The following is a 25169-nucleotide window of genomic DNA, read 5'->3' as shown; positions in this document are numbered from 1 at the left end:
AACCCGGAAATAACCCTTTCTGGTACTTGGGTTCCGCGCAGTGTGCAACCCGAAATCACACAACCCAAGGCTTCTGTAACCCGAGGCATGACTGTAGATAAATCTTCGGTTGCCCCAGAAACCCTTCTTAAACATGAGCTTTTCCATCATCTGCAACTAAAAACAGCTGGCACCCGCCAGGCCTTCTGAACTACAACTCCCATCAGCCCCAGCCAGCCCAGCTGTCTTGGGTTCTGATGGGGGTCTCCAGATGTTTTGGCTGCATCCTGCTTCTCCTTCAAGCTGAGCCATCCAGGCGCTCCTTCCCCGTGTCGACAGCCCTGTTTTCCCCCTTAGGATCTCTCTCCACACACCTGCCACCCCAATCCCAACACAGCAATCTCCTTGCACTCTCCGTCACCCTGCACCTTTCTTCCCAAGACGTACAATTTTGTCCAGGCTTTAGTGGGTGAGGAGAAGAATTGAGCACGTTTCTGTTTATGCTTTCTTCTCTCCTTGCTTCCCTTGCAATGGGATATTTGCAACTGAAGTCGTTTGCTTTGATGCCATTGTTTCAGATCGTGTTTATATTCCTACTCTGGGACATTTGGGTGAAGGGTGGGTTGTGAACAGCTTCTAATAAATAACATTTCTAAAGTTATGCCATAGGTAAGGCCGAAGCTTTTTTTAAAAATAAAAGGATCAGATTGTGGGGTTTCTCAAAGACAAGGTGTTGGCTCCCATCTTGGAAATGTGATGGTTCTTTACTGTCACACTCCTCTGCAGAAACAATAGTGTCAGAGACCCGTTGCAAATACTCTCCACTCTCCTGCCTTTTTTCCTAAATATGCAAGTTTGCTTATTTCAAGCACTGTGCACATATTCTTCAATCGAAATACTCCATTATTTGTAGAGCATCCATCTACAGGTTGCAGCTCCCATTTTTGTATTTACACAGTATCTTCCATGCCCATTATGTCCCACACAAACAGGAAAAATGCACAATTGTCATTGTGTACACACACACAGATGATCATATCTGCACCATTTCCATCACGGCACAGATGTCTGTTCCCCCTTTTCATATACGTACAGGATTCGTGTTGCTTACTATTAGCCCAGCACTAGTCAGTCTCCAGGCACAGGAGACTGGCAAATGGCTCAGAATTATTTTGTCTCCTTGAGGCAAAAGCTGTTGCATGGTTACAATTTTGTAACAGTGGTATCCCTTCTCAGGCACTCCCCACCCACCTCTGGCAAAACTCTAGACTGAATTTGAACAAAAGACTTCCGGATAAATTTGTATCAAAACACTTTCCCAAAAGAGACTGCTGTGTAATTCTGGGTGCTTTTTTATACCCCCCCCCCTTTCTGAAAAAGGGGGAAGAGGAACAGGGGAACCTCGAAAGCACTTTCCACTGGTTAAAGAGCAAATGCTGAGTGTCAGATTGGAAGGGAAATACTGAGTGCTAGGAACTCCACCAGATGTTCAGAAAGAACCTTGCATCTTTGTTTCTTTTGCAAAAGTATACTAACCGACGATCAAGCGCTGTTATTTCTTGCTGAAGTACAGGAGATTGTCATATGCAACTGTGTTTATTGTAAACTGATTTGTACCTCTAGCAGCCATATATACATAGACATGTTTTTCCTTTCCATTCTGAGGGTGAGCTGCCCAGGCAGGTGTTCTTATAGCAGCTCCAGACATTAGTATGGCTGTAAAAAATTGTGTATCTCAGAAACAGAGGAATGAGAAGACTACTAGTACATCTTTCAGTGATGCCTTGAACATAAATCAGCAGGTGTATAGCGACTATTATTTTAAAACAAATCTATGAAAGTAAGATGCCACCTTTGTTGTTCTGTTGCATAATTACTTAGAAATAAGTCCCACTGGGTTCAGGACTGAAATGTGTTGAAATTCTAATTTACCCTTGTAGACTCATTCTTACTGCATTTCCATTCCAATTTTCTTTTGAGTAAAGAGCAACTAAATCAAGGCTTCCTGGGAATCTCATGCAGGCTGTGATCTGATTTACCTTTAACAAGGCAGCAACAGCAGCAGCAAACATCATAGGTCCTCAGCCCATTTTTGGGGCCCAGAAAGGGATTCAGCGGTGGCAGTTTAGCGTGAGCCAGCTGATGGAATGTCTTCTCAATCAATAAATAGAAAGCAATAGTTCCTTTCCCCACACAAGTAGCTGTAGTTTATCTAAAGAAATAACCTTTGATTTTACACATGGAAAAACTGTTTTTAAGGCATTTTTAAGTGACATCTTTTTTTGGGGAAAGCCATGTACAGTGGTACCTCAGGTTAAGTACTTAATTCATTCTTGAGGTCCATTCTTAACCAGAAACTGTTCTTAACCTGAAGCACCACTTTAGCTAATGGGGCCTCCTGCTGCCGCTGGAGCACACTTTCTGTTCTCATCCTGAAGCAAAGTTCTTAACCTGAGGTACTATTTCTGGGTTAGCAGAGTCTGTAACTTGGAGTGTCTGTAACCTGAGGCGTCTGTAACCCGAGGTACCACTGTAGTAGATATTTCAGTTCCATCCGAAAGTATGGGCTGACTGAGTAAATACAGCATTGGTTGTGATTGTGTACAGATTTATTTCTGCTTAGAACCCATTGACCTCTATGAGATCCATACACATGCAAATTCACTATTTATTCCAAGTTAAAATAACTTTTAAATGTCGCTTTACCAATTTTTATGAATGAATTGGGCTTTCACAAGCATGGCGCATCAGGTATTTCAAAGCAAAGCTTCAGTCCTATGCCTTTTTGCCTGGGAGTAAGCCACACTGAACTTTTACTTCTGGGTAAACATGTATATCCTGCCAACCTAGCAGTTCGAAAGCACGTCAAAGTGCAAGTAGATAAACAGGTACCGCTCCGGCAGGAAGGTAAAAGGTGTTTCCGTGCGCTGCTCTGGTTCGCCAGAAGCGGCTTAGTCCTGCTGGCCACATGACCCGGAAGCTGTACGCCGGCTCCCTCGGCCAATAAAGCGAGATGAGCGCCACAACCTCAGAGTCGCCCACGACTGGACCTAAGGGTCAGGGGTCCCTTTATCTTTACCTTAAACATGTATAGGGTCACCCTGCAAAAGAACATACTGAGAGACAGCTCAGCTGACACTGGAGTTTTGGAGATGACTCCATTGCATAATATGCTTTATATGTCTGCAGTTTTTGGTTTTTGGTTTTATATATTGTTGTATACCTCCCCGTGATCATTGGATGGCGGGCAGTCTAGAAACAAAATTATAGTGGCTAAAAATAAACACTGAAGTGTTTTGAGTGGGTATCCTCTTCCTCAGCCAATAGCAGAACAGGTTTTCAATTCAGTTCCTTGTCTTTGCTTCCTCTAAGCCTATACTAACTTTGTGTTTATATGCTTTAAACTTTTCAAACATTGCATTCTGTTCACACCCAGCAGAACCTTTCATCTGCCCTGAGACCTAAAATCTAATGGCAGTCCAAGCTTGATAGAAGACACATGTCAAGGATGCAGATGGGTGGAGACGTTCATCAGGGGAAAGCTATATGCAAATAAGGGAGCATGGGAGAAGGACAATATATTTTTCCCAGCACAAAGTACACATCAGGAGAAAACCCAGGGGGGAAGGAAGAAGTTAACAACTTAAGGAACAAGTTGCTGTAACACTGCTAAATGTTTATGTCAGGGAAGTAGCTGGAGTGGCAGTTAACTACACCATAATTCCAAGGCTTAATTTCTTACGTTCATCTGCACAGTTCTCCTCCTTGATAGTGTGTCTGATGGGCAGAACAGGGCTGGCTGCTTTAAGAGTTTCTGAGCCTGTCAGCAATTTTATAAATAGTTATAAGTAACTATTAACTTCGTTCTCATGTAAGAGATTTCAAAATAAACAGTCTGTACTTCAGCAATTATGTTTAACTTCTACTTTAATTGGACACTTTGATCCCTTTTGCCTCCTTGTAGTCTCAGCAGAACCACTGAGTTAGTTTCTGTTTCCTAGATTAGAATAAGGGACATAATTGGAAGGTTCTCTGTTAGAGAACTTGCTGAATGACTGGCAATTCTTTAGCAGCACAGCATTGTCATTTTCTCAGACCAAGGCTATGGGCACTTAGGGAGAGACTTTTAGTTAATGAAGTAAAATTTAACTTTTATCACTGCATAGGAATTCATTTTCTCACATTTTATTTTGGGATATGCTGGAGAAACTGGGGCTTTGAAATGATGAGCAGGGCCTTGTTGTCAGTATCTCTGTCACTCTGTTTTCTGGTTGAATTAAAATAAAATAAAATCTTTGTGCAGGTACAGCAGCAAGTCCACCCCAACCTTTCAGCCAAGGAAGATTCCCTCTACTACATCGAGGAGTTAATCCTTCAGTTGCTAAACAAGCTATGCATTGCACAGCCACGGACTTTTCAAGATGTAGAGGTACGAATGCGAGGGGAAAGGCCCAGGTGTTTCCTTACCAAACAATGTTGGTAGGAGAAAGAGGAACTGAAAAGCCTTTACTGCAAACCAAGCTGAATCATGATGGGAGCAAGCCTGCTGGAGAGAATGTGGTCTGCTTCCCTGAACTAAGAAAATAGACACTGAAAATTATGCTTGCATTGTGCAGGTGCAGATCTGTGGAACAGGCAAAGCCCTGGTTTAAGGAACTGGGCAGCATGTGCAGTTGTCTTCTGTGGCAGGAATGTATTAATCAGCCGTGTCTTCTGAGCACAAAGCAGTGCAAGGGTTGGAGAGCTGCTTTGCTCTGACGGCAAGCCCTTGTGTTCAGTGTGTTGCATTTGGCAAAACGTATATATGAGAAAAAACAAAATAAAAAAATTCCTTCCAGTAGCACCTTAAAGACCAACTAAGTTAGTTCTTGGTATGAGCTTTCGTGTGCATGCACACTTCTTCAGATACCTGTGAGGTTGATGGACTTCCATTTCATGCGGCTCAATGTGGTGCCTTCCATAGTTCCAGTTACAGATAGGTAGCTGTGTTGGTCTGCCATAGTCAAAACAAAATTAAAAAATTCCTTCCAGTAGCACCTTAAAGACCAACTAAGTTAGTTCTTGGTATGAGCTTTCGTGTGCATGCACACTTCTTCAGATATCTGTAACTGTATATATGAGAAACTGCTTTTCTGTTGCCATATGAGGAGTGCTTGAAGGAGCTAGGTATGTTTTGCCTGGAAAAGAGGAGACTGAGAGGAGATATGATGGCTATCTTCAAATATCTTAAGGGCTGTCAGATGGAGGAGGGAGAATGTTTGTTTTCTCCTGCTCTGGAACCAATGGCTTCAAGTTACCTTCTGACAGTAAGAGCTGTTCAGCAGTGGGACAGACTCCCAGGAGAGGTGGTGGACTCTCCTTCCTTGGAGGTTTTTAAGCAGAGCTTGGATGGCCATCTGTCATGGATGCTTTAGCTGAGATTCCCGCATTGCAGGGGGTTGGACTAGATGATCCTCAGGGTCTCTTCCAACTCTTAAGATTCTATGATTCTATGAACAAACCTGTGGAAGAACTGTGATAGAGCACACATTTTCTTGTCTTCTCATATTGTACTTGGTTTACTCCACTGTGGTTTGTCTTCATGCAGGAAAAACTCAGTAATAGGTTTTTGAGAAGCAATTTGAAAGAAAGGCTTGGGTGCAAAAGGCTGTGGGGAGGAGAGGGATATGGCCTCAAAGAAATAATTCCCATGCTATTGTGGCCGCTGAAAGAAACTGTTGGACGGAGTGGGGGGTGCACCAGCTTTTCCTTTTAGAATCCAGCAGCTATTTTAAAACCCATTTTTTTTTACATTTCTGCAGGAGCGAGTTCAAAAGACGTTTCCTCACCCCATTGATAAGTGGGCGATTGCAGACGCACAGTCCGCTATTGAGAAGCGGAAACGAAGAAGCCCCCTCTTGCTGCCTGTGGACAAAATACATCCTTTATTAAAGGTATGTTGTACTGAGAGCTACCAGCTGCTTTAAAATGTCATTTTCAATCTCTATTAAATTTCAGAAACGTTTTAAAGCAAGTAATGACCCAAATTTATATATAAAAAGAAACCAACAGCAATAAGAATCCAGCCATCATTCAGAGTGCTGGTTATGACCTATAAAGCCCTAAACGGCCGTGGGAGAGGGCCTTGTTGGTGGCTGCTCCTAGACTTTGAAACTCCCACTGTAAAGAATCTAGACTGTCTCTCACCTGGTTGCCTTTCTGCCAGCAGGTGAAGACTTCCTTTTTCCAACAGGCTTCTGGGAACTGGCTGCTTTTAATTAAAGGGCAGGTGTCGTGTTGTTTTTATTGTAATTATTTGTACGGTTTTAATATATTTTATATATGTATATAGTTTTTATACATATATGCGGGGTTATCGTTTTTGTTCGTTATTATGGCATGCATTTTTGTGTTTTTGTATTGTAAACTGCCCTGTGATCTTCGGATGAAAGACGGTATAAATATTTAATAAATAATTATAATAATTATATCATATTATTATTGTTTTCTTTATGTTTTTAGCAGTTTTTTTTATTTGCAAGTTGCCTTGAGTAATTATTTATAAATAAATTAATAACAACAACAACAATAATGAGCTGGGGTGTTTGCCGAGGGTTGGGGGATTTTTTACTATTGTTGTTGTTGTTGGTTTTCTGTATCTTTATTTTGCATCTTTTGATTTATGTGGCTGTGTATTTTTTATGTTGTATTTATTGTTTATGACTACTTTTGTCATGTCGCAGTTATATATTTATTTCATGTTGCAATCTGCCTTGAGCATGGTTGGAATACAAGGCGGCATACAAATAAAAGAATGTATTTTTGTAATAGTAACAACAACAAACAGTCAGTTAAGTAAAAGGCAGTGAGGCAATTTTTTAAAATTCACAAGCTTCGTAGTGTATTTTGTCGTGACTCAGCATACAATGAAGCAAGTAATTGAGCAGAAACAGGGGAGATGATTCCGAAGAATCCCTTGCCAAGAGGGAGGAGGAGACAGCAGAGGTTGGGGCTGCAGCTTCCTCTTCCTGTGCAAGGAGGAAGGTGGTTCTGTGGCAGCAGTGTTGCTGTGTGGCATGATTCATAATGGTTGCCGCTACCTTCAAATGCATTCTTGGAATCCATGTCACTGTCATCTCTCTTTCTGGTTTCTGACTTTGTTTAAATCAGAGGAAAAATCAATGTGATCTTTTTTTAACACTTCCCCTTTTTGTGTTGAATTTCAGGAGGTGCTTGGCTATAAAATAGATTATCATGTGTCCCTTTATATCGTGGCTGTCCTGGAGTATATTTCGGCGGACATCTTAAAACTCGCTGGCAATTATGTTTTCAACATACGACATTTTGAGATCTCGCAGCAGGACATTAAAGTATCGATGTGCGCTGATAAGGTGAGGTGCCATGGAAATCCTGGGCTTAGCTGGCAAGTGCTTCATACACATCCAGATTCATTATAGGGCTGTGATTTTTGTTACTGCTTAAGAACTAATCCACCTTGACATGTTTAAAAAATAACGACAGCCTCTTTGTTTCTGTATAAGCAAACTTTATGTATAAGCAGACTTTACAGGACACATTTCTTCATTACCAGAATCTACAGTGGTGCCTCGCAAGACGAAATTAATCCGTTCCGTGAGGCTCTTCGTATAGCGGTTTTTTCGTCTTGCGAAGCAAGCCCATTGACAGTTTAGCGGATTAGCGCTATTAGCGGTTTTGCGGCTTATCAGTGGATCAGCTGATAAGCGGCTTAGCGGCTTAGGAAAAGGGGGGGGGAGAGAAAAAAACCCGAAGGAACTCGCAAGACTTTTTCGTCTTGCGAAGCAAGCCCATAGGGAAATTCGTTTTGCGAAGCGCCTCCAAAACGGAAAACCCTTTCGTCTAGCGGGTTTTCCGTCTTGCGAGGCGTTCGTCTTGCGGGGCACCACTGTACCCAGAGATCGTGAACCCTTTTGCCATAAAATAGTAACATTACCCTGCAAGACTGTCTTAAATTCAGTTGCTTGCAATCAGACATTAAGTTCATATTTGATTATAGAAAAGTCGAGCGTGAATAAAATGTGTGTTTTCTTCTTAGGTGTTAATGGATATGTTTGATCAGGATGACATTGGCTTGGTTTCTCTCTGTGAAGAAGAGCCCTCTTCCTCGGGTGTACTCAATTACTATGACCTGGTCAGGACTGAAATTGCAGACGAAAGACAGTATCTCCGGGAACTGAATCTAATAATAAAAGTGTTTAGAGAAGCCTTCCTGTCTAACAGAAAACTGTTCACACCTAATGTAAGTCAAGCCTTTTACTGTGCCAACCCTTCTGTGTTTTAAACAATTGTGTGCTTTGAGACACAAACAAGGTGGAAGTGGGAAGAGGCAGAGACCAGGTTGGCTATCACAAGGAACACCTGACTTGGGAACTTTTTAGGGGCCTGGACTGTTGGCTGTGGACTGTTACTGTTGAGAAGTTTCTTGGTTGGTGTGGTTTCCTTTGGCCATAACTTGATGATGGCCTAGAGTGCAAATCCCCATGCAATAGCCCTTAGTTCTGAAAGGAAGTTATGAAGATAGATTGCAGCAGCATTTTAAGAGTGCATTCCTCCCTTTATCACAGATTTATTGTGGGGATGTCAGTATGAAAATCCTAGAGAATTACTTCTCCGGCCCAAACAGAGAGGGCAAAGACAGAGGCAGCCCTGTGACTGCTGGTTTTTTAAAGGAATTACTTCTTTCTCCAGGGAACCAAAGCAGTTCACATCATTCAGATACAACAATGAAAACTAGTGATGAAAAATTAATGCTTGGAAACCACAATTGAAACCTAGCCTTGTATAGTGTAACAGCTGCAGTAATGATAAAACCCCAAATGCCTTTCTGAAAAGAGAGGTTGCATATTGTCTTGTGAATATGTTTATTCTGGTGGCACACAGCACATGGAGAATCTTCATGCAGGCCTTATTAAAATGAATGAAATCTGTGCAAGGGGACAGTAGTTCTTCTCTACAACTCTGTTGGTACACGCAGGAGCGGCCAAATCTCCTATCATAAGAATATTTTCTGGGATAGGCAGGGAGCAGACTGTTAAAATGCTGTGAGCTGCAATGTATTCTTGAACTCCAAAATGACCTGCAGCGTTTTCTTCCGATCCTTCATCTCGATTTAATTGAGATCCTGGCATATATTTTCAGTCACAAACAACTAAACGTTTAAATAAGGGTGGAGAAAGATGTGTGCATATTCAGGGAGATTTTCTTTCCCTTAGGATATTGATATGATATTTAGCAACATCACAGATATTCATGAACTGACAGTGAAGCTCCTGGGGTTAATTGAGGACACTGTGGAAATGACTGATGAGAGCAGTCCTCACCCCCTGGCTGGAAGTTGCTTTGAGGACCTTGCAGAGGTGAGTTGGCCGAGCCGTTCAGTTTGTTGTGTTGCTGAGCATGAGTGTCGTAGCTCAAATTCCTTCCTGGATTAGAATGTGTTTTTCTTGCAGCGGAGAGTCCCACTGCCCCAACTTCACCCTCCAACTCCCAGAGAGCAAAATGAGAATGGAACGTAGCACCCTCATCCCCGCTTACATGTGGCTTTTACTCACAAGTAACATGTATGGCTGCTATATTTCAAAAGGAAGCCTCTGTGGTGGCCTTAGGCTGCATTAGCCTCTTTTTGCTGTCAGATCTACTTGTAAAAATATGCCTGTACAAAACAGACTGATTAAATGCTTTACCCTGCTGAAGGGGGCTAATGTGCTGTCTTACAGATGTTTTTGTCTACATCACCCATCATTCCTGATAGTTGGCCAGATGTATTAGAGTACATGTCCAGTATCAGAAGGAGCAGCAATGCTTTGAAGTTACTTATGCCTTAATGTACTGAAGTTCTTTGTGTCTTTTGCATGTAGTGGCCCAAAATCTTACATTATCCAGATGTGCTTCCCAAATATCCCTACTAGCTAAACAAAGTTGTCCACTCTATTAATGTATTCCAGTTATTTATTCATTACTTTTCAGAGCCCAGTCCTCACAAAGTACCTACTGGGATGCAGTTTAAGTAGATTTGAAATATCCCACTCCAGTCAGTCTTCAAGAGACACTATTCAGATGATGTGGTTGGGCTGCCATTACCCACATAAAGACAGAATCAATATAACCACCACCATCCTTGTATAATTCTCAGTCCGTCCAGCCCCATAATGTGCTTTTCCCTCTGTCCATAATGTACTTGGAATGCTTACTCTTTCCCTAGGAACAAGCCTTTGACCCGTATGAGACCTTGTCCCAGGACATCCTTTCACCGCAATATCATGAACATTTTAATCATTTGATGGCTAAACCTGCTGTGGCCCTTCACTTCCAGGTAGGAATGGATTTCTGTAGCTCTTTTGTACCCCACCTTTCAATCAAATGGTTCTCAATATACAGCAGATAGTAATAATAATAAACTCACACATGCAAAACACAGCAACCTTTAGGTCTTTGTTTGATCAATGGTGGCGTTGCCATACATCCAGAATTTCCCGGCCATACCTAGAATACTGTAGTGGGAAGCCTTGTCCGGGCAGAAATCTGCAAAAATGTCCAGGAAAATCTGGACGTATGGCAAGCCATGTCGGCAATGCCATTTTTGCTGATTTTCCTTTTAAAAAAGCTCAAAATAGCTTTGCAACTTTGGCTCAACAACTTTTGTGTCTGGGTGTTCACTTTTTGAAATATGGCAACGCAATGAATGTGGTCAGAGCATGTTCCCCTCTGATTGTGGTTTTTAAAGCAACTGACAGGTGGAAAGAAGTATCCTTTTGGGAGGGAGTAGATAACTAAGCTCTTTGCGGCTGCTCCTTCTTGGACTTGTGGAAGAGGCCAGGCTGTTTTCCCCCTTGTCTGGGAGGCAAAGGGTGCAGTTTCTCACTGGATGGTGGCAAAGGTCAGAGTGTGCTTCCTTCATCTCTGCTGTCCCAGAGAATTTATGTGCATCTTGCATTGCATGTTGATGTTTACAACATGCAGGGGTAGCCAACATGGTGCCCTCCAGATACTGTGAACTACAATTCCCATCATCTTTTCCATTGGCCATGGTGGCTTGAGCTGATGGGAGTTGTAGTTCAGAATATCTGGAGGACACCCTGTCCCTGTTGGCTACCTCAAGCTAAGTATTGATAAAAGTGTTGAAGAGCATAGGCCCAGATGGAGCCTTGTGGCATCTCAAAAAGCACTCTTCAGTTTGATGAGAAGCTATTGGATGTGCACTCTTTGAGGATGGTTTCTGATCTAGCTGTGAATCCTCCTGATAGTGGATCTTCTAGCTCCCATTTTCTAAGAAATGTTTTTATTTAAGTATTGTGATGAGAATGAATAAAGAATACAGAGCAAAATACAATACAGAGCAGTCATGCAAGTTCATGACAAGATTAATACACATTTCATTGGTCTAATTATATCACGATCTATATCATAAAATAAATTTAAAAAGAGAGTTGCAGTGGGTGGGATTCCACTAATGAGGCCTGTGAGCTGAAACACTGCACAAGGACTTCTGCTTGTACAACAGCGCTTCCTTCCCACCCACACCTGACATTAGCTCTGAACGGGTCAGGTGAACCCCTGGAACACTGTGCAGGGGGAAGAGGCAGAAGGATTGTTTCATCTGACAAGCTGAAGTGCTTGCCCTGACAGAATGAGCGCATCAGTGTGACGTTGAATTCCTCCCAAAATACATGTTGTTGTTGTTTAGTCGTTTAGTCGTGTCCGATTCTTCATGACTCCATGGACCAGAGCACGCCAGGCACTTCTGTCTTCCGCTGCCTCCCGCAGTTTGGTCAGACTCATGTTTGTACCTTCGAAGACACTGTCCCACCATCTCGTCCTCTGTCGTCCCCTTCTCCTTGTGCCCTCCATCTTTGCCAGCATCAGGGTCTTTTCCAGGGAGTCTTCTCTTCTCATGAGGTGGCCAAAGTCTTGGAGCCTCAGCTTCACGATCTGTCCTTCCAGTGAGCACTCAGGGCTGATTTCCTTCAGAATGGAGAGGTTGGATCTCCTTGCAGTCCATGGGACTCTCCAGAGTCTCCTCCAGCACCATAATTCAAAAGCATCAATTCTTCGGCGATCTGCCTTCTTTATGGTCCAGCTCTTACTTCCATACATCACTACTGGGAAAACCATAGCTTTTACTATACGGACCTTTGTTGGCAAGGTGATGTCTCTACTTTTTAGGATGCTGTCTAGGTTTGTCATTGCAGGCGTCTCTTAATTTCGTGGCTGCTGTCACCATCTGCAGTGATCCCCCAAAAATACATAGGAATGTATAAAATAGTTTACCCCAGGGTTCCATGTGTTGTGCTGTTGGCTCCATTAAGCAAGTAACCTGACCAAAAAGAGATAGGATTAACCTGGTAGGATTTATTTTTGACAAATTCATGCTTGCTCCTATTGATCACTGCATTGCTATCAAAATGCTTACAAATCAACTCGTTTATAATCTGTTCTCGTATCTTCCCTTGTAATGAAACCAGGCTGACAAGTCTGACATTTTCCTAGTTCTTCCTTCCCCTTTTTGAATATTGGGACAACATTTACCTGTCTCTAGTCCACTCCTCACCCTTTCTCAAAGTTGATAGTAGTTCATCTGGCCCCAAAGGCTTGATTGCATAGTTCTTATCAGTCTTGAGCAGGGATCCCGATCCCTCACCAGTCACACTACATGGGCAAGGTTGAACCCTGTTCCTCTTTTGGAAGAAGGTGGAAGCTAAATAAGAGCTGAGCAGTTCTGCTTTCTCTTTGCCACCTGTTAATATTCTACCATCCTTACTGAGCAGCAGGCCTTCCTTATTCCTTCTTGTTTCAAATACAGTATAGCTGGAAAGTCCCTTTTGTTGCTCTTGGCACCCATTACCAGCCTCAATGCATTCTGAGCTCAAGCTTTCTTGACATTCTCCTTGCAGGCTTTGGTCATTTGTCTCTATTCTTCCTTGGGGATCTGCTCTTCCTTCCATTTCTTAGAAGTGCCCTATTGTTTGTATTTTCAGCTCCTCTCTCATTTTTAAAAAAATGTGCCCCATTTCTCTCATTTAAATTGCTTGTGGCTGTGCTTTAAGTAACTTTTCCTTTGGGAATTTCCACTTAGGGCTCCTTAGCAGATCTAGCCATGGAGTCCTTAGGATATCCCTGAGCTTATTCAAATCGGCTTTTCTAAAATCCAAGGTACACATTTGACTACGTTCACATTGATTCTACGTAAGATCAGGCATTCCAGGATTGCGTGGTCACATCCCTACTTCTTTAATGTCATTGGCCAACTCTTCACCGCTATTGTTTAAGAGTGAGTCAAGGACAGCCAATCCCTTCATTCCTTCCTCTTCCTTTTGAAAGAGGATGCCTGGAATTTGTTCGGAGATTCCATGTTCGATGGAGTTTGTCTCCCAGCATATATCAGGGTACTTGAAGGCCACACGAATACTAATTCTTGCTTCTCTGAAACATCTGTCATTTCTAAAAGGAAGCCACAGCTTCCCCTTGTTTTGGTGCTTTGTAGAAGTCTCCAACCACAATATGCTTTTTTCTTGGTTAATTTTTACCCAGGTGCCTTCCATGGGACTACCTTGTTCGCTCTCTAGAATGTCTGTGTAGATGAACATATTTTTGACATATAGCACTAGTCCCCCTCCCTTCCTGTTGCATCCATTATTTTTGAACAATTTGTCCTTCCACTGCTACATTCCAATCATAAGAGTCATTCCTCCAAGTCTTAGATATACCTATCCTGTTATACAGTGGTGCCCCGCAAGACGAACGCCTCGCAAGACGAAAAACCCGCTAGACGAAAGGGTTTTTCCGTTTTGGAGGCGCTTCGCAAAACGAATTTCCCTATGGGGTTGCTTCACAAGACGAAAAAATCTTGCGTCCCCCGGTGGCTTTTTTTTGCTTTTTTGGCCCTTTTCCTAAGCTGCTAAGCCGCTTATCAACTGTTCCGCTGATAAGCCGCTTAACAGCTGATCGCTGGAAGCCGCTTGACAGCTCTAGCACTAATCCGCTAAGCTGTCAATCGGCTTGCTTCGCAAGACGAAAAAACCGCTAGACGAAGAGAATCGCGGAACGGATTAATTTCGTCTAGCGAGGCACCACTGTATTTACCTTCCTGTCCTGGGAGTTCAAGCTCGTCTTGTTTATTTTTCCATTCTTGGTGCCTTCGTGTAGAGTCAGTAGACGTCTTGGATAGTCCAAGGAGTGATGCTTCATTGTCTCCCCTGTTATTTATAGTGTGGGGTTTGCTAGGCACTCCACCCCAAATCTCCCCCAGCTTCTCCTGTAGTACCCGGATCCCTGTGTTAAGTGCTTCCCTTTTGTACTCACCCGCAAGCTATTATTTCCACTTTCCACAAAATTTAGTTAAAAACCCTCTTGACCAAGTTCCTCATGCTTCTTCCAGGCACATTTCCCCCAGGTCTTGTGTAGTGAAGCCCCATCTCTCTCCAGTAAGTCGTTCATTAAGAAAGTTTTAACTGTTGTCCCACAAACCAGACTTTTCTATAGCCCATTCTCTCTCTGTAGCTGGTCACTCTCCTGAAGCATTCTTCTCTCTGTTTGTGGTCCTCTACCTTTTGCAGATAGAATTGACACGAAAACCACCTGAGCCCCAAGATCCAGAGCTTTGTAGTCATATGTGATGTGTTCATAGCTATGCCTGGCATTGTCATTCATTCCCATGTGGATGAGGAAGAAGGGATAATGACCGGTGAGCTTGATAAGTCTTGGCAAACTTGCCCATCGCATCCTGGATCCGGGGAGACGGCCTTCTTCACCCCTGGACAGGTTCGGTTGGCACAGTGCCTCCTCTGTACCTCTCAGTCCATGGCCATCGCCACCCTTCTCTTTCTGCATGTGTTGGTGGAGTCTTATATGTCTTTGAAGGGTTAAGAGCAGGGGTCAGCAAACTCTTTCAGCAGGGGGCCAGCCCACTGTCCCTCAGACCTTGCGGGGGGCCACACTATATTTTTTGGGGGGAAAGAATGAATTCCTGCGCCCCACAAACAACCCAGAGATGCATTTTAAATAAAAGGACACATTCTACTCATTTAAAAACACGCTGATTCCCAGACCGTCCGCGGGCCAGATTTAGAAGGCGGTTGGGCTGGATCCGGCCCCCAGGCCTTAGTTTGCCTACCCATGCTTAAGAGTCTTCCATCCCACCTGTTGCAGCTGTCCTCGGTCTGGATAGTCAGAACCACTCTTGTCTGAAAGGTGCTGAAAATGATGCATTAATTTCAGAATGCCTTCTGATAGACCACTGTGAGATCCTGCCAGCTCTTCTTGTGCTCTCCCATGCAGTGCCCCCCCCCCGCCCCCGCCCTCATCTTCTTTCCTCCGACCTTCCTGCTTCAGTCCTTGCGCTTCTTTGTTTTTACCTTCTGTTCTTCAGAGAAATAAACTTCAATTTGCTGCAGGTGTAGTCCATGTTACTTTCAGGCAAGGAAGAGTATTATTTAATTACTGATTACATTTATATATCACCTTTCTGTCCAAGGAGCTCAAAGGTGGTATACATGATTCCCTTCCTCCCCATTTATACTTCCTGTGAGGTAGGTCAGGCTGAGAGCCGGTGACTGGCCCAAGATCACCCAGTGAGTTTCATGGCTGAGTGAGGAATTTGAACCCTGCTCTTCCAGGTCAGAGTCCAACACACTGCACATTACACCGCACATATTACAAGTCGTTACTGTTGTCCATCTCCTTAGCTCTTGTTGAAGCCCTAAACTCTGCCTCTGACAATGAAGTAGCTCCTTGCTTATTCCTTCCTTCATTTATTGCCTATAGGTTGCCTGTGTGTATTGCTCCCAAACTTCCCCCCTCATGGATCACTTGAAAACTGCTGGGCAGACCACTTAATATCCCCCCCCCCCCCGCCTGTTGTAGCAATTTCAGTGTGCTGTCCTAGATGCTGTGTGATTTTTAAAATTGTATTTTTGTTGCTTCTTTTGTTTCTTACATTTGATCGTATTGTATTGCAATTTAAGTCCCATAGAATTCTTCACAGGCGTGCCTCAGGCCACCTGAATGATGTTTTTGGATCGCTGGTGGTCTGCAGACCACAGTTTGGAAACTCCTGGTTTAGACGATGAATTTGCCTGCTTCATAGAGATTGCAGGCCAAGCCCCATTAAACTAACAGCAATCCCAGACAGAATCATCATCATCATCATCATTCATTCATTCATTCATTCATTCATAACCCACCCATCTGGCTGGGTTTCCCCAGCCACTCTCCAGCAGAGGCTGCTGGGTGGATTTGCAGAGGAGCTGCTACCTCAACCATTTTCATACTACTATGAATCTTCATTAAAAATCTATTTTGTAACATCGTTTTTAAAAACAGTAAAAGCAGAGGAGCACAGGAAGCTGCCTTATGCTGAGTCAGACTCTTGATCCATTTAACTCAGTATCGTCCACAAGGACAGGCAGTTGCTGCCCAGGATTTCAGGCAGCAGTCTTTTAAAGCCCTACTTGGAGATGCTGGGAGCTGAAACTGAGACCCTCTGCATGCAGTGAAGGTTCCCTGCCTCTGAGTTACAGCCCTTCCCCAAGGGTCTCTAAAAGTGCGGTTGGGAACGAGCATTTTCAGCCAGTTTATAAAAAAGGGAGCGTGGAAGAGAGAAGAGTACAGGAAGCTGCCAGAATCGTAGTCTGAACTAACCCTGTTCTGCAATCTAACTGTCTGCTCTGACTATTGAAAGTTGTTGAGGGTCAAAATGATTGCATCCATCAGGGGCTGCTCCAATCAAAAATTCTATACAGAATGGGAATGCGTAGGGGAATACATGAAGAAATATGGTGTCAAAGCAGAACTCTTAATAGGCAATTGTTAAGTGTGTAAGGACAAAAGAAGTGATTACAATTTATCAGTTTTCATGTTATTTTGTTAAAGCAAGTAGAAAAAATTATTATGTTGGGAAGATCTCACAGAGGTGAAGGGAAGCAGTGGGGAGGAGAGGAGGGTTAGGTTGAATTTGGGAAATAAAGTAATACCGTATTTTTCGCCCCATAGGACACACTTTTTCCCCTCCAAAAATGAAGGGGAAATGTGTGTGCGTGCTATGGGGCGAATGCAGGCTTTCGCTGAAGCCTGGAGAGCAAGAGGGGTCGGTGCGCACCGACCCCTCTCGCTCTCCAGGCTTCAGGAAGCTATCCGCAAGCCTTGGGAGCCCAGCAGGAGTTCCCGCCGGGCTCCCAAGGCTTGCGGATAGTAGCCTGTGCTGGGGTCGGGGGAAGCTCAGGCTTCCCCCGCCCCAGCCCCACGCCTGGGAGGGAAATAATTTTTTTTTATTCTTTATTCCCCCGCAAATCTAGGTGCGCCCTATGGGCCGGTGTGCCCCATAGGGCGAAAAATACGGTATATGGGACAGCAAAGGTTATATAGATTCTAATAGAATAGTAATATATTGTAACCAGAATAGAAGTTCAAAAGGGGAAGTAAATGTATTGTTAGTATTTTCATTATTGTAATAGTTATTATGATTTCTTACGGTAGAAGGCAATGTTAACTTAGACTTCTTCGTTTTGCTGTCTGTATAATTTTCTTAAATCAGTTTTTTTAAAAAGTTGTTGAGGGTCTTGGATGGAGATCTTACCTCTCACCTGCTACCTGATGCTGGAATTTGAGTCTGGGAGCTTCTGTGTGCAAATCATATGCTCTGTCCCTGAGCTGTGGTCTTTCCCCTTCTGACTGGGATAGCTCAGTCAGTAGAGCATGGAGCTCTTATTCTCAGGGCGGTGGGTTTGAGCCCCACAATGGGCAAAAGATTCCTGCATTGCAGGGGGCTAGGCTACATGACCCTCAGGGTCCCTTCCAACTCCATGATTCTAGGATTCCCTTAAAGAAGATTAGACATACGTTGTGTTCTGGTCTTTCAAAAACCCTCCTGGATTGCTGTGCCCCACCATACCAAATCCATCAAGGCTTTTAGGTTAGAATCATAGAATTATAGAGTTGGAAGACACCCAGGGGTCATCTAGCCCAACCCCCTGCAATGCCGGAATCTCAGCTAACGCACCTGTTTAAAAACCTCCAAGGAAGGAGAGTTCAAAACCTCCCAAGGGAGTCCGTTCCACTGTTTCCTCCTGTCTTTCGCCTGACAAACCACTTAAATCTGGCTTGCTTTTTATTCTTCAGTCAATCGCTGATGGCTTTAAAGAAGCAGTACAGTATGTCCTCCCTCGGCTCATGTTGGTTCCTGTTTATCACTGTTTGCACTACTTTGAACTGTTACAGGTAAGCACATGCTCTTAGAAGGAAAGCAGAAGTTGGGACTTATTTGTGTTTATCAAGGCCGGATCTGTTGGTGAAGTATAGAGCGTTCTTGGCACTGCGTCTGTTCTCAGGCAAAGAATGCTGGACTAGGAGGACCTCGATCTGATTCAGCAACAGACTTCCAGTGTTAGGCAAGAGTACATGTTCAAGGGTAGACTGAAAGTAGGTTAGTTATACCAGCTGCTCAGAAATCTTTATCATATACAGTGGTACCTCGGGTTAAGTACTTAATTCATTCCGGAGGTCCGTACTTAACCTGAAACTGTTCTTAACCTGAAGCACCCCTTTAGCTAATGGGGCCTCCCACTGCTGCCACGCCGCAGGAGCACAATTTATGTTCTCATCCTGAAGCAAAGTTCTTAACCTGAAGCACTATTTCTAGGTTAGTGGAGTCTGTAACCTGAAGTGTATGTAACCTGAAGCATATGTAACCCGAGGTACTACTGTATAAGAAGCGCCTGCTGTATCAGGCAAAAGGTCCACATAGTCCAGCATTCTTTTCTCGCTGTGACCGACCAAATGACCCAAAACAAGGACCCAAGGGCAACAGCACTATCCTGACTTGTGATTCCCAGCACTTCCTGGCCTGTGTTTCATTTTAAAACACATCGGTGGGCCACAAGGTTTTAGCTAAATGCATTTTGGAAGACCAGTTGCCATTCCAGTCATCCCAACCCTGGACTAGACTGTTGTGTACTTCACAATAGCTGGGATAGTTCATTTGGTAGAGCCTGAGGCTCTTAATCTTAGGGTCATGGGTTCAACTCATATGTTGGGGAAAAGATTCCTGCATTGCAGAGGGTTGGACTAGATGATTCTTGTGGTCCCTTCGAACTCTACAATTCTGTGGTTATGTTGGCTTCTGAAGAAAGTAGGGCCAGAGGCAGAAGAAAGTCCCTTTCAAAGCCAAAATGTCAGTGTTATGCCCTACAGGGGTATAAAGTAAGGATTGCCGTCAGTCAAGTATCAAAGAATGAATAGCTCCTAGGCACCGTCTTTGTAATTAAAGCCCTGAGCCCACTGTTCCTCAAAAGCTTTCATTTTCACCGGTGAGACAAGCTTTCAAAAGCTTCCCAGAGATAGTTTCAATGAATAGTTTTGCAGCGTCTGCAGGAGGAAGTGAATAATTGAAAGGAATGCTCCCCTTTCGGTGACTTGACTTGAAGGAATGTTCCGTATCATGACTGCTTGGAATTTTGTCATAGAATTTGGAGCAGCCCACTGCATCCTGCCAGAAAACGTACCTGTATGACAGCCACACAGATGTTTTAGACATGCTGCTTGATTCTATTAGCCCTGAGGAAGCTAGTGGAATCTACTTCCATGCGTGCTACACAAATCCTTTTTTCCTGCCCTCAGCAATTGCTCAGGTCTGATGGAAATAAACGTCTTTCTTTCCAGCAATTGCAATACTGTAGTAAAGATGTAGAAGACTGCGAATGTTTGAAACAAGCCATCACAGCTCTCCTGAATCTCCAATGTAGCATGGAACGCATCTATAACAAGCACTCACCTAGACGCCGGCCTGGGTAAGGAAGTAGCCTAACGGTGGACTTGGCCATAGCCTGAGACCTTTGGGAACAGCAGTTCGTAGACTGAAGTTTGGAGGGGGGTCGCGCTGCAGGAGATGGGGCTGTGGGTGAGGCATCCTAATAGTTTCTCTTCTTTTAGGACCTGTTCATGAGCTGGGAGCCACCCACCTGCCCAAGTTCACAGTGGGTTTCAACTTGCATGGCAGGTCTTCCCTTTTCTCTCCTCCTCTCTTCAAAATTGGGGGGGGGCATGTACAGGAGAGGAAGGTGAAGCCCCCCTGTGCAAGCAGAAATCAGTTTGGCAGTAGATATCACCTTTTGTGCTTAAAAAGCAAGCATGTTTTCTAAACACCTACATTCATCGTGCATACACAAATTGGAACCTGGGCTGTCTGTGGTTCTCATTCAAGCATGAATTCAGTAGCAGGCAAGGCTATACAGCTAATGTGTGTGATCCCCATGCTAGTTTGGGGTGTGTGTGGTGCTTTGGCTTAACTTGCATGCGTTTTTAAAGCTCATTTTTGTGGTGGTGAATGTGGCCAGAGGAGTGTTTAAATGAAATCAAGCAGCTTAGCCTGATCCTTGAGAATGCTTTTCCTCCTAGCTAACAACTGTCAAAATTGGGGAAAACTCTTAAACTCATATATTGTGTTGAAATAAATAACAAAATTTAAAAATTGTCCAGAACAAACTTAGTTAGTCTCTAAGGCGCTACTGGACAATTTTTTTTTTTTTATTTCGACTGCGTCGGAGCAACACAGCTGCCTACCTGAATCATATATTGTGTGTTTTAGGGAGCCAGTGTTTTGGTTCTATAATCGCCAAGTAAGAATCAAGCACCTTGCCATTAAAAAAATGAATGAGATCCAGAAGAACATCGATGGCTGGGAAGGCAAAGATATCGGCCAGTGCTGTAACGAATTCATAATGGAAGGGACGTTGGCACGGGTTGGAGCCAAACACGAGCGACACGTCTTTCTTTTTGATGGCTTGATGATCAGCTGCAAAGCCAATCATGGTCAGTCGCGGCTCCCGGGCTACAGCAACGCAGAGTACCGACTGAAGGAAAAAATTGTCATGAGGAAAGTCCACATAGTTGATAAGGATGACACCTGTGAATACAAGAACGCCTTTGAACTGGTCCCTAAAGATGAGAACAGCTTCATGTTTGCGGCCAAGTCTAGTGAGGAGAAGAACAATTGGATGGCTGCATTGATCTCCCTGCAATACCGCAGCACCCTCGACCGAATGTTGGATGCGGTGCTGTTGAAAGAAGAGAATGAGCAGCCCCTGCGGCTCCCCAGTCCGAGTGTCTACCGCTTTGCAGTGGAGGACTCCGAGGAGAATATCGTTTTTGAAGACAACCTTCAGAGCCGGAACGGAATTCCCATTATCAAAGGTGGAACCGTAGTGAAGCTCATTGAAAGACTGACCTATCACATGTATGCAGGTATCTGGCTTTGTTACCTGGAGGGTTGATATCGCTCTTCATTGCGTCATTGGCACGGGGGAAAGGAGCAATTGTTAACTGAAACCAGGTCAGAGATCTTTCATGTGATAATTGTATTTAAACTTATTCCTGTTTGCTTTTCTAGATCCTAATTTTGTGCGTACTTTTCTTACCACGTACCGCTCATTTTGTAAGCCCCAGGAACTCCTAGCTTTGTTGACAGAACGGTAAGTTTAAAAACCCTCAGTCACTTGGCAATTGATTTAGCTGTTACATTTGCAATAAGAAGTGTAAGCAGATTTCTTGTGTTGGCACAATCATCTTGGAGCTGCTGTCTATTCTAAGGGCTTTTCCTAACTCTCTTCTGTTCTCCAGAGTCCATTAAGTGTTTAATTAAATAATGCTTTTAGGCTCGTGTGGTCTCTGGCAATCTGAAGCTGAAACAGTCTGGCCCAAACCGAAAGCAGAATGTGTACTGAAAAAATAATGTTGTTTAAGGTTGCTTTTCTGTGCAAAAGATATCCCTAAATGAAGAGAGGGAAAGAAGGTGTCAAATTTGGCCTATTGACAACACGGCTTCTCAGTTGGCTTTAATAAACCTCCCAGCTGGGAAGAAAGGCTTGAAAACAAAAGAGAGAGATTGCAGGAATCTGATCAAGTCATTTTTAAAATGTTTTATGAATGTATGATTTTGTGAGAGGTCTGTTAAGAAGCATTGGATTGTCAGCACTAAGGCTCGTCCCAAATGTCTAGAGAATGTGAGGTCAGATAGCAGTCTGAGAAGAAAACCCAGCAGGACTTGAAGAGAGAGACTGCCATCCTACAGCGGATCAGTGATTTTAGTTTTTAGTTACTGTAGAAATTATCCCTGAAAGTACAGTATTGTGTACTAGTTTTTAAGAAATTATTTCTTGGTAACCGTTTAAAAAATGGTCATTCTGCGAATTTTCTATAACATTGGAAACTGCACTTCATTTGTGCAACTTCAATGGGTCTGTTAAGACATGCTAATCATGTCCAGAATGACTCTGGCAGATAAATATTATTCCCATTACTGGAATTTAAAGTAGAAGCCAGGAAATGTAATTATTGAGATATTAAGGGAGCAGAATTTCATTTTGCAAAATCATTGAAAGATATTGTCAGGGACGCAGTGGGAGCGCAGGGAGGGGAGGAGATGGAGAGCGAGGGGGAGCAATCCGAGGGCAGCGCAGGAGAAGATGACAGTAGCCCGAGAGATTCCATGAGCCTCTCCAGCGAATCGGAAGATTCACAGAAGGGGGTGCCGGTGGCCAGGGCAAGGGGGGCCCCAAGGGGGACACCCCAGAAGCAAGGGGCCAGCGGGGACTCCCAGAGCAGCAGTTGGAAATCAGGACCAGCTTCCCCACCAGAGCGTAGTGGGGGGGAGAAGATGAGTCAGGATTGACCAAGCCTCCATTGGAGAGCGGGGGAACGGTCAAGAGGAAGGTTGCCGGTTGGGCGCGCGCGCCAAGTTCAAATGTACAGGCAAGCGGCACAGCAGGTAGCCCGGATAGGGAGCCAGGTCCTAAAGCCCGCCGGAAAGAGGGGCAAGAATCAGGGGGGTCAGCGTCAGAAGAGTCCAGAAAGGATGAAACCCCAGCGGGCAGGAGGGCCCAGAGGAGGAAGGAGCTAAGGAAGAGGTGGAGCAAGGCTAGAGTCTTAAACTGGTGTGGAAGGGGAGGAGATTCAGACGGAGCTTCGTCGGTCTAGGGTTTAAGACGTAGAGCTGCACGCTGCGGCTTTGAAATGGAAACTGAACGTCAATAAAGACTTTTGTACAGAACTACAGCCGGGCGTTGGTCCTCTGTGAGCTGGGACCTAGGGGCGGCTCTGACAGATATAGAAACATATTCTTGACCTTTTGCTATTTAAAAAAAAGTCTTTGGGGGATGCAAAAATTGGAATATCAGAATTAAGATAGATCTTATAAAGACTTGTCGATCAGAAGGTCGGCGGTTTGAATCCCCGTGACGGGGTGAGCTCCTGTTGCTCGGTCCCTGCTCCTGCCAACCTAGCAGTTCGAAAGCACGTCAAAGTGCAAGTAGATAAATAGGTACCGCTCTGGCGGGAAGGTAAACAGCATTTCCGTGCGCTGCTCTGGTTCGCCAGAAGCGGCTTAGTCATGCTGGCCACATGACCCGGAAGCTGTACACCGGTTCCCTCGGCCAGTAAAGCGAGATGAGCACCACAAACCCAGAGTCGGCCACGACTGGACCTAATGGTCAGGGGTCCCTTTACCTTTAATAAATAACAGGCTATTTGCAGGTTAGGGAATTCAGTGCCCTAGAATCAACAGCCTTAATATGTCTCAATGTTATCATTTTAGCCCCCACCCTGTTATGGATCAGAATGTATTCTAAGGTAGTCCTCCTTTCTTTGTATTCTGAATGTCATGCAACTCACCTTTCAACTCCTGTTTATTACTAGATTTGAAATCCCAGAGCCTGAGCCAACAGAAGCCGATAGGCTGGCAATAGAGAAAGGAGAACAGCCAATCAGTGCAGACCTTAAAAGATTTCGTAAAGAATATGTCCAGCCAGTGCAACTCAGGTTTGAGCTTTCATCTCTTTCTTAGAAACTGACTTAAACCATCAAGGGGGGAGAATGCGGGGATTACCTCATTTCATGTGAGAGTGCACAATGCTCATGTTGCTTGGGAATAGACCTGGTTTATGTGGGTAGGCCAGACAGTGCAATACTATACAAAGTCAGACCCCTTGAGTTCAGTGGGACTTCCTCTTGCGTAAGGACGTGGTAGGACTGCAGCCTGGGAGCTTATCCTGGAAATCAGTAGACAAGGCACCAGGAGAGGGTGCAGCATAGCAGCTAAAAATGTGATCTGGGAAATTCAGAGCTCTCACTGGGTGTCCTTAGAGGGCAAAAAAACCTTTTCTTGCAGGATGCCACATCTGCAAAATGGGGGTAATAAATTGGCCCACCTTACAAATTATATTGCAAGAATTACAGTGATTAAATGTGTAAAGCACTTAAACAGCTAGGTATGATTACAGGGTTCCCCACGCAAAGCAATATAAATTACATTACCAGGCTTGTAGTAAAAATTATTATTGTTAATTTGATTTCTTACCTGCTCTTCACTATAAGGTCCCAGGGTGGGTTACAGCAATTTAGCAATACAAGCTTAATGCAAACAGTGTAAAGGTCTGTGTTAATGTTAAGTAGCAGTAAGAAAGATAATAGGGAAAGTTTCTAATTCATAAGTCACAGATAGGCTGGGGCAGATGGTAGACTCTATATTGTTGTTTGACCAGATGCCCACGTAATATTGGAGGTGTTACTGTGGCACTTACAGGGGAGAAGGGTGAATTTTCACTAATATTGTTGGAAGATGTTTCTGCTTCCCTTATGAAAAACACGAGCATGATCTTGGGAATTAACCTGTGCCTAAATGTGTCTGAAATAATACATGGACTGGGGAGATTCCAAATTGCATACCTCTAAGGCAGATTATGGGTTGTAGCCAGCTAAGTTTTACCCATTGAAATGGATGAACCTAATTTAGCAATAGGGACGCGGGTGGCACTGTGGGTTAAACCACAGAGCCTAGGACTTGCCAATCAGAAGGTTGGCGGTTTGAATCCCCGCAACGGGGTGATCTCCTGTTGCTCGGTCCCTGCTCCTGCCAACCTAGCAGTTCGAAAGCATGTCAAAGTGCAAGTAGATAAATAGGTACCGCTCCGGCGGGAAGGTAAATGGTGTTTCCATGCGCTGCTTTGGTTCACCAGAAGCGGTTTAGTCATGCTGGCCACATGACCCGGAAGCTGTATGCCGTCTCCCTCGGCCAGTAAAGCGAGATGAGCGCCGCAACCCCAGAGTCGGTCACGACTGGACCTAATGGTCAGGGGCCCCTTTACCTTTACCTTTAGCAATGTCCATTAATTTCAGTGGTTCTACTCTGA

At 44.1% G+C, this 25169-nt stretch overlaps 1 protein-coding gene across 2 annotated transcripts in view; it reads left to right on the top strand.

Annotated features, from left to right (window-relative positions):
* Nucleotides 1–25169, top strand: part of SOS2 (SOS Ras/Rho guanine nucleotide exchange factor 2) — a 47664-nt gene that overhangs the window by 3970 nt on the left and 18525 nt on the right. For both annotated transcript variants that reach the window (XM_083731481.1, XM_083731480.1), the window contains exons 2-12: nt 4283–4408; nt 5781–5912; nt 7185–7349; nt 8033–8236; nt 9210–9353; nt 10199–10309; nt 18109–18207; nt 19648–19775; nt 20573–21228; nt 21374–21455; nt 23677–23799. In XM_083731481.1, coding sequence (XP_083587607.1) covers nt 7335–7349; nt 8033–8236; nt 9210–9353; nt 10199–10309; nt 18109–18207; nt 19648–19775; nt 20573–21228; nt 21374–21455; nt 23677–23799 — 1562 coding nt within the window. In that variant the 5' untranslated portion in view covers nt 4283–4408; nt 5781–5912; nt 7185–7334. The remainder of the gene's footprint in view (nt 1–4282; nt 4409–5780; nt 5913–7184; nt 7350–8032; nt 8237–9209; nt 9354–10198; nt 10310–18108; nt 18208–19647; nt 19776–20572; nt 21229–21373; nt 21456–23676; nt 23800–25169) is intronic.

The sequence above is a fragment of the Podarcis gaigeae genome, assembly GCF_964106915.1.
Source record: "Podarcis gaigeae genome assembly, chromosome: 1".
NCBI classification, from domain to species: Eukaryota; Metazoa; Chordata; class Lepidosauria; order Squamata; family Lacertidae; genus Podarcis; species Podarcis gaigeae.
Note: the sequence above shows the minus strand (reverse complement) of the source record. Positions and strands in the feature narration are given on the sequence as shown.